Source organism: Salvia splendens, chromosome 1 (genome assembly GCF_004379255.2).
Source record: "Salvia splendens isolate huo1 chromosome 1, SspV2, whole genome shotgun sequence".
Lineage (NCBI taxonomy): Eukaryota > Viridiplantae > Streptophyta > Magnoliopsida > Lamiales > Lamiaceae > Salvia > Salvia splendens.
Genome location: NC_056032.1, coordinates 9452367 through 9461521, shown reverse-complemented (window position 1 = coordinate 9461521; position 9155 = coordinate 9452367). Strand labels below are relative to the sequence as shown.

The window sequence follows — 9155 nt, the reverse complement described above, 5'->3', positions numbered from 1 at the left end:
GATATGGCTATCGTTTATACCTGTAATCACGGCGATTAGCGAAGCCACGTTGACAGACCCCCAACAAAATTTATAGATGTAGGAGTATATTATATGGAGGAGATCAAGGACAGAAGTTCAAATATAAAAATTTAAATTATTTTAATTTAAAAATTACTTGCTCATACGTAGATGAAACAGGTTTTAATTTTAGTTTTATTTAATTTTAATTTTAATTTTTAAATTAAAAATAATTTAGTCTCATATTGCATATATCGATTTTTTAAAAAATTAGTAAAATAAGAAAAGGGTAAAATATAAAAGATTATAAAAAAAAATTTGGATAGTACGAGAGATAATGAGAAAAGGTGGACATAATAATGTAATTTGAGAGAAATTTATCATTTTTGGATAAGATTATTTTGTGGATACATCGAAAAGAAAAATTAGACTATTTTTTATAGATGGATGTCGTATTATCTTTATTCCCAATAAAGTATTTATTTGATCATTTGTTCAGCACTTACCTTAAATTTCGAATTTTTAGATTAAAGATTTCTACAAAAATTATTGAAATAATTTGTAAATATTCCAATCATTATTATACATAAAAATTATTATAATAGTAATTTATTTGATTTGTAGTACTCCCTTTTGTCATAGAAAAGATTATTTGAAGATGACACGAGTTTTAATACATACTACTAACGTAAAAGAGAATGGGAAAGAAATAATTGAAATAGAGCTACTCCCTCCATCCGCGAATAGGAGTCTGGTTTTTTCATTTTAGTCCGTCCGCGAATAGGAGTCTCGGTTCACTTTGACCATAAATGGTAATATGGTCCACCTTCCAATAACTCAGTCCACTCACATTTCATTTAAAACTAATATATACAAGTAGAACCCCTATTCCACTAACTTTTTTCCACCCACTTTTCTTAACATTTCTTAAAACTCGTGCCGCCAATAAATGGGAATCCTAATGACAGGCGGAGGGAGTATTTGATAATGAAACCTATAAATAATAAAACAAAAATGAAGAAGTAAGTACATTTGAAGCTGTACAGCCAAGAATGCCATCCGCTTTGCTACTCTGCTCAAACATATCTACATTATACTCCATATTGGTAGAGATGACCAACATTTTGACTCTCTGTAATGTACAACAGAACGTCTTCTTCCGAATTCATTATCAAATCCCGGTCGGCCTGGTTGAAGGAGGCTTTGTGGCTTCTGGTGGAACCTGGTCCGGTGGCAAAGCAGAAGTAGGGGTGGCTTGAATTGGAGATGCTGCAATTGTGTTTCGTGCTGGAGTTTGGGCTCGTGGGGTGGTGATACCTGCTGTGGCATAATCAGGCACGTCCAAGTTCTCCCAGTCAATGACAGCTGTGATGGGAAGTCATGGAATGTGATGGTGTTGGATAAGAATGAAAACTAAAACAGGGCAAAAAAAAATAATTGTACTAGGATACAATCTATGCTCCACATGTCAGTATAGCTTATATCCGCATCCGACGAAAGCCAGTAATCAGCACCACTCTGCAGAAATCAGATATCAGAGTAGAGTTAGAAGAGAAGGCATAATTCACGTTTTCAGATTTGCTGCAGTTCATTGCTAAACATAGCTTTCCAAAGAAGAGTATATATGTGAGCCTGTTCTTTTCATGTATCAGCATTTAATCTGTAGTGACTTACATCAACTTCTGGCACTATCTTGAGGATTCCACTGACGAAATCATGTGATGTGCTCGCATCCGAGCTAATTTGAGGTTCTACTCCCTGAATAGCAGTTTCACTTCCTCCGATTTCTGGCCTTGGAGATGGTACACAAGCATAATTATTAGCCTCTACTCCCTGCACAGCAGGCATGCTTGGTTGTTCTTCGACAGCATTAATCTCCTCGAATTTTTCCTCAAATTGGCTGAAAATCGGGGGTCCGAAATAAGAATAACAAGAAATAAACTCCAAATTAAATAAATATTTAGGACATATCAGATTATGCTACATTTTGATGAGCTGTAGTATACTCTTTCCCTGGGGAAGCTAAAGGAGGAAAAATGAAACATACCTGACGAGGTAAACATCAATAGGCCCCATTGTGCTCCGAAGAACTATTCTGTACCTTCTCTGTGGATAATCAACTGCCTGTGGGAGGTTGAGAAACGATGTTAACAAATAGATACATTGGAACTGTTTCATTGTATTGTCCAAGTAACTCCAACGAAGTGAAGATAAAAAAAATACCTCATCAGGGTCTGGAACTTCTAAAGTAGTGCCATGAGGAGCTTTAATTGCTATAAGAGTTTCATTCTGGAAGATACACAACATAACTACATTTTAGATCGAAAAGATTCAACATATAGGCTAGGGTACATAATGTAGTTGTCAAGCTCATACCTGGAAGCAGGGTAAGGATTTTATATCATCTTCTGTGACAAAAAGCCACCTAGAAAGACATGCGATAAGTGGTTAAAGCATACCCCAACTCAGCTTAAATAGTTTAGTTCCATGAAAAATAGGTAGACCAGTATGTTACCTTTCATTGCCTTCATCTTCACTCAGGCCCCTCAATTTTTCCTGCATTTCTCTGAAATGAAAGATAATTTATTAGAGCACTAGCACACTCAATAGTAAATGAAAAAGTACATTTATGACATTGAGTGTTAGAAGCACTTGGTTATAAGTTATAACCTTATGCGGTCATCTAATCTGCACTCCTCGATGTTCAGATTTTCAAGCTCTTCCTGAAGAAAGCAAGTAGATTCAAAGACATATCTAACGTCATTCAAAATATGACTTGTGGCATTGAGGTAGGCCATACAATACAATAATGTTTGCTCAAGGTTGCAGTGGGATGTAGTGGTTGCCATAGAAATTACATAAATGTTCTTATACATTATTACTACATAATGAGTTCCATATCCCATGATGCAAAGATATTTAGCTCTACTCAGGTACTTAGACTCATCAATAACATAATGGATGGGACAACCCAGATGGTATGAGAAACCAGAAATGGAAATCGCAAAGAAACAGTGAGTTAAAAGGACAATGAAAGTGAGGTGAAATGGCAAAAGAAAATTTTGTGCAGCTATACAATTTGTCCATTTAATATCCAGGTACCTGTAAAGCAGGTGCGCTCTCATCAGCTTCCCCTGGTCTTGCTACATCTAAACCCCTGTCAGATAGGAGGGAAATTCAGTAATGGTGTTATCTTAGTGGTTCTCAAGGGCATGTGAAATGCTAATGGCGCAAAACAGAAGACAATTAGAGACTTTTCATACTTCCACTGAATTCTGTTTTTGAGATTCTTTTCTATAAGACCAATTCCTTCAAGAACATTAGTAATATCATATATACGCCTCTTCTGTACCTGTTGAATGACAAATATGTCAGTAACAAACATGATTAAAGTGAAGTGTTACTTACCAACATAATTACCTCTAAAGTTTCTGCAGCCTTATTCAAATCTAGAACACCATTTTCTGCGTGTTTAATTAGATTGATGAACTTTTTTGTCAAGAGACCTGAGAGGATAATATATTTGTTAGACTTCATCTTCTGGAAGAGTTTTAACTGAGAGTCACGTAAACACATGAATCCAAAAACAGACGAGGGGGAATGATAGCAAAATAACACACAGATATTTCTCTTACCCAGTGAGCTATCAAAACGACAAGAACCAACAGGGGTGAGATTATTTCCACTAGGAGACCCTGCATAACATGTTTAAGAATTATTAATACCTAGCTCCAGTGGAAAAATATTGAACAAAATAAAAGTATGGTAGGAGTATTCGTGAAATACAGTTCAGTGAGTTTGAAAAAGATATTGCTACGGCATTTTAGCGAAGATAAAATTTGATCGAACTCCCACTTACCAACATTTGGCATGGGAATCTGAGATGCAGCCTTGTTGGCCTTTGCCCTTGAAACCCTTTGTTTTCCTGGTTTTGTTGATGGTGGTGTCTGAAAGGGACCTTTCAGGATAGTAACATTGCCAGGACCTGCATTATGGTCAGCACGTTCCGCTTCAGGTTCTGCTACTCCAGTTTTTCGCTTTAATGGCTTCCAGACAAGAAATAAGCAAAGGCAAAATCAGCAAAACAGAAAATATTACCCCTCAACAAATTAAGCTTCTCACAAGAATAGAGGAGTCACCGAGGACCATAAATGACATGTTTAGGAAAACACTACATTATTCTAACATGACTATAAATGATAAACTGGATCTACATGCTTATTTAGCATGATAATAAAAAGTAGGTAACATTTAGCTGTTTCCATAGATTGGATAGCCCGGTTATTTTCAAAACTAAAAAATGCCAAGGAACAATACTCTAATTTTATTAGTTACATTAGTAGCACAGATGGACAAGCCACAAATCAGAAATATAAATTCAAACCAATATTGTGCCCAGGTCCCAAAACCTCACCTATGCCGACCAACATCATTAAGATTAGTACCTATGTAACACACGGCAAGAAGATCGAAGAACTCAATAATGAAATAGATTGTGGTAATTGGCTAATGAAGAAGACCAAAAGATGAGATAGACAACGTTGACAAACCAGAGCTAGAACTATCATAATTCATTAGATATTTTTCAATTACTCTCGGCACATGGAATGAAAAAACACAATCTTGTATCTTGAAAGCCAAAAGAAAGCAAAAAAGGACAACTGAAAAGTGTGAATTATTTCCATGATAGATATTACTTCCAACCAGATTTTTGATCAAGCTCAATTGGTTCAACCCTATATGTACCCTTGGACCTAGATGAGCCTTATCAATGCAATAGTTAAAAGTCCACCCAAAACTTGCAAATGTTGAACAAATGAGTGAAAAGAATGACCAATCGTGCAATGCATCAAGAAAGCACATATCAGGTTAACAAGCAACTCAGACAAAGCTGAAGTGATACATGGATGAACCAAGCAGTAGACCACCGCATATAAACAAAACATCGATGATGAATCATTGCATTATGCATGTCTTTCCTTAGTTTGTTTGTTATCCAAATAGGTAAATTTTTCAGATAAATGTAAATTTCTATGATGGCCTTGAATGAAATAAAATTCAGTGCTTTTCCTGTATAATAGACTTGATCCTGCAATAAACGGAGTCCCTAAAACTGAAAAGTAAGGAAGAAACGCTAGAAAAATCGGGTTAACATTAGTATGCTATACTTCATTCACAAAATACAAGAACAGAGCCAATCAAATGGAAGAACATAGGCAATCAAATGGAGTACATCTAAAGAATCGCACTCCACGAAAAAACCCCTAGTCCTATTTGACCGACGCTACTATAACTGCAAAGCAAACAATAAATGCTCAAGAAAAGCGACAACAATTCCTCTCGCTCTACTTAAATTCACAGAATTCAAGAGCTGAGAAAAGTCAATGCATCCAAAGAATCACATCAAACAAGAAGATCTCTAGGCCCATTTCAACGACGCCACTAAAACTGATAATTAACGAGAATGCTAGACAAACGCCAATTCGAAGTGAAGAAGGAAAGTGAGAAGAGCTTAACACTCACAGGGCGCTTCTTGACAACAACGGACTCGGGAAATTCTTGATCAGGCTGCTGAGCATCACCAGTAGCAAAGTGGTGGTAGTCGCCTCCTTCTCCTCCAGCGCCTCCACCAAACGGCGGCTTCATGGAAGTGAAAGGCAACTGCTTTCTCGAAGTCGGAGGCGGCCGCGTCTGCCGCTGCATGATTCGATCTCTTTCTTTGGAGCTCAAAAAGACCTCAACAAACCATAAGAATTCCTGAACTGTGCAATAAATCCGGGTATGAAGAATTGGTGGTTGAGGGGAATGAAATCGAAGGGGTGAAGGGGGTATAGGATTGAGGAAGGTGATGAGAATTGAGAGCAGAATGGAAGTGAGGGTTTTGGAGAGATCTGATTTGGGAGAGGCAGCAATAAAAAAGAGGGAAAGAAAGTGGAGAAGAAAACGAGGGAAAGAGAGAGAGAGAAAGGAAGGAGGGAATTTGGTTCGGATATAGATGTGGAGGGAACGGAACCACTTTATTACTTTTTTACCCCCGATTAAATTCTTCAATTGATATTAACACACACATTACTTTTTGTAACCAATCCAAAAGATTGTGGTGACATGTTTTACTTGAGTTAGTAGCATCGTCGAATTGCAGTTGCACGACATCAATATATTTGATTTTATTTAGCTATTCCATCAGTCGCCGTTACAAGTTCCATTTCTTGGCTTCACGAATTTTAAAAAAAATATTAGGTGGATGAATAAAAATTAGTATAGAAAAAAAATTAGTATAAAAATTTCTTGGCTTAAGACTTAGACAAGACAAGGTCTAAATGGAATAAAACTGAATTTGAAACCAAAGAGTAAAAGAGCACTAAACGTTTCATAAAAAAAGTAACAATTGAAACTACAAGTACGAGTATAGAATATTAATTTCACACAAATATGAATACAAGTGTACATACAGTAAACCAAGGATAGAGCTAATCGTATTTCCTTTTCATTAGCGAATTAAAATTATGTGGGTTTAAAACATTGTTTTCATTCATTGTATTGGATGAGTGAGGAGCGTGGCTAGTTTTATGGTGGTGGAGTATCTATTCATATGCACTCCAATTGATTTAGATATAGTATATGCCAAAACTTAGAAATATCTTTCATAAATATAGTATACTACTCCTATTTATTATCTACTCATTCTCAACTCACAACAACTGTGTGTTTGTTCATATAATGAAATGAAATTATTTTTTTACCGTCCCAGTATCGTGAATGATTTAACACTCATGAAATTTGATGATTTTAATGTAGTGGAGTAACTAACAAGTGCTTCCTTATTTATGCTAAAATTTTATCTGGTATTACCTGAGAGTGAAAATTACTTTTGGACAAAGTATCAATGTAAATTGATGGCTACGATATTTCAAAGTATATAAAATAAACAGAAAAATGTAAATTTGATCTCGTGTTTTAGTTAACAGAAAAGTTGGGACATTATGTGTGATTCTTGGGGCTTCTTTGTGTTATCTTTTTTATTTGCAGAAAGAATAAACGAATCATTTATCATTTAAGTTTTATATGCTTATTTTTCTATAAATATGGCTATAACAAAGTATTGTAAATTGATGTAGAGCTGTGTGGCCATATAGATGCCGATTGCTTCGAAATCCAAGTGATGGGGTACGTACTAAACAAGCCCAAAAGCAGTGACAGCTCAGCTAGCCCAAGAAAGAGTTCAGTTCGGCACAACCAAAGAGTTCGGCCAAGAGTTCAGGTCGGCACAACCAAAGAGTTCGGCCTCAGCCTGCAGCTCGGTAAAAGCCGACCAATCAAGCTCTGCCCTCAGGTCGGCATCAAGCTCTACTCTCAGATCGGTAAAAGCTGATCTGAGACCAAAGCAGTTCGGTCTCAGTATTCGACCGAACTAGAAGTTAGTGGACTCGTGAAAGGCCTCCACAACTTCCAATGCACCCACGATCTATTTAGTGGTGTCAACTCAGGCCACGATCTGAGGCCATGACCTACACTACATCCACGACCTAGAGTGATGATGTAAGCCACGATCTTAGTTCAATGTATAAATAGAACTAAGATCAGATAGACAAGGGTTAAGCTCTCTAGAGATAAAAGACCATATAGCAAATAGCAAGTTTGTATTTGTAAGCTGTAGAAAACAGATCAAGCAATACAGCTCTGCCCCCTTTTCTTCCCGTGGACGTAGATTTACCTCAGTAAATCGAACCACGTAAATTCTCTGTGTCGTGATCTGTATTTTCCTGCATTTACTAACATCAGAAATTCGCGGAGCCATCACTGGCGCCGTCTGTGGGAAACAGAGAACCAAATTTGTGATAAAGCGAATTTTTGATCCATTTTTTCCACCCAAAAAATGCATACCAGATCGCAGAGTACCCGTATTCCTGCCCGTGAGAACCAGGAGGAAGCCAATCCATCCCATAGGTCTGGAAAACAGCCTAGGGATAAATCCACCACCAGTTCTCATGGCGAAGGAACAAGCCGCTCCAAAAATCGTCCCACTGAGTCTTCCCAGCAGCCTGATTTGGATGAGGCTGTCAAGCTGTTCTTGGCTGAGAAGCAGGATGAGTTCTTAGCCTTCCTGCAAAAGAGCCAAGAGCCGAAGACGAAAACGGTGGATTCTCCTTCCTCATCCAGACATGAAAGTCACTACCGCAGTAGTGCCGTGTCTTCCAGGAAGAAGAATCCTCAACCCCGACACATTCCTGTTCCTCCTCGGTACCGGAATCACAGGAGATCTCCATCTCCTCCATACCGAAGAGATGTCGGGTTCGCCATGTACGGAGCATTGAAGACTCCGTTCTCGGACGATATCACCCGAACTCCCCTTCCACAGAACTACCGAACTCCGTCGATAACCTATGACGGACTCGTGGATCCTCATGACTTCCTGGGACGCTATCAGTATAATATGGCGAACCAAGGTCTCAATGAGGTCCATGTGTGCAAGCTGTTCCCCGAGCTGCTCATCGGGAACGCCAGAAGGTGGTTCGACAGCCTTCCTCAAGGCAGCATTAGATCCTACCGAGATCTAATGGATGCTTTCCACAGGAGGTTCTTTCAGAAAGCGGAAGCCCGAAGCACTTCGGCTCAGCTGCTTTCTATACGTCAAGGTCGCGACGAAAAGATCAGCGACTTCCTGACGAGATTCCATAAGGAATGCCTACAAGTAGATAATCTCAATGATCTACTTGTCATTTCGGCATTCCAAAATGGAATCCTGCCCGGAGCTCTCTACAGAAAGCTCGTGGAATGCAGTCCGCAAACAGCTCAAGAGATGTGGGACATTGCGGACCAGTTCTCCCGAGCCGATGAGGCAGACCGTCGAAAACGGTCTTTAGACAGCTCATCTAGAGGAGACGAAAAGAAGCCCGATCATAGCGATCAGAGGCTTCCTCGCCGAACACCTTCCCCACCAAAGGAGGGATAGCGGTCATACGAGGTGATCGAAAAAGAGCAAGTGTGTTCGCAGATTGCGCTTAAAAGTGCCGAGCAATCAGTTCGGCACCATCAAGCATAGCAATCACAGCAGCCGGAGTCAGAAGCAGGCGAAATGACCGAAGTCACACCGGAGCCGAACTCAATGGTGTACGGCATTGAAGCCGTGATTCCGGTTTAGATCGGCATACCCA

At 38.8% G+C, this 9155-nt stretch overlaps 1 protein-coding gene across 1 annotated transcript; it reads right to left on the bottom strand.

Moving 5' to 3' along the window:
* Window positions 1-827: 827 nt before the first annotated feature.
* On the bottom strand, window positions 828-5989 carry LOC121795422 (transcription factor E2FB-like). Its single transcript, XM_042193954.1, has 14 exons — window positions 5524-5989; window positions 3860-4046; window positions 3636-3695; window positions 3421-3506; window positions 3264-3352; window positions 3103-3157; window positions 2671-2723; window positions 2516-2566; window positions 2377-2425; window positions 2224-2289; window positions 2048-2124; window positions 1675-1900; window positions 1452-1518; window positions 828-1365 (listed from the first exon to the last, which is right to left on the bottom strand). The coding sequence occupies exons 1-14, from the start codon at window positions 5701-5703 to the stop codon at window positions 1172-1174; spliced, it is 1440 nt and encodes a 479-aa protein (XP_042049888.1). The 5' UTR covers window positions 5704-5989; the 3' UTR covers window positions 828-1171.
* Between the last annotated feature and the right edge of the window lie 3166 nt (window positions 5990-9155).

Bases quoted from the DNA above. Each gene is read 5' to 3' on its own strand.
- LOC121795422 (XM_042193954.1), bottom strand. From the start codon at position 5,703: ATGCAGCGGCAGACGCGGCCGCCTCCGACTTCGAGAAAGCAGTTGCCT. The intron at 3,353-3,420 runs GTAATTATGTTG...GTCATTCAACAG, and splicing joins AGGCTGCAGAAACTTTAGAG to GTACAGAAGAGGCGTATATA. The intron at 2,125-2,223 runs GTATTTTTTTTA...AACCTCCCACAG, and splicing joins AAGTTCCAGACCCTGATGAG to GCAGTTGATTATCCACAGAG.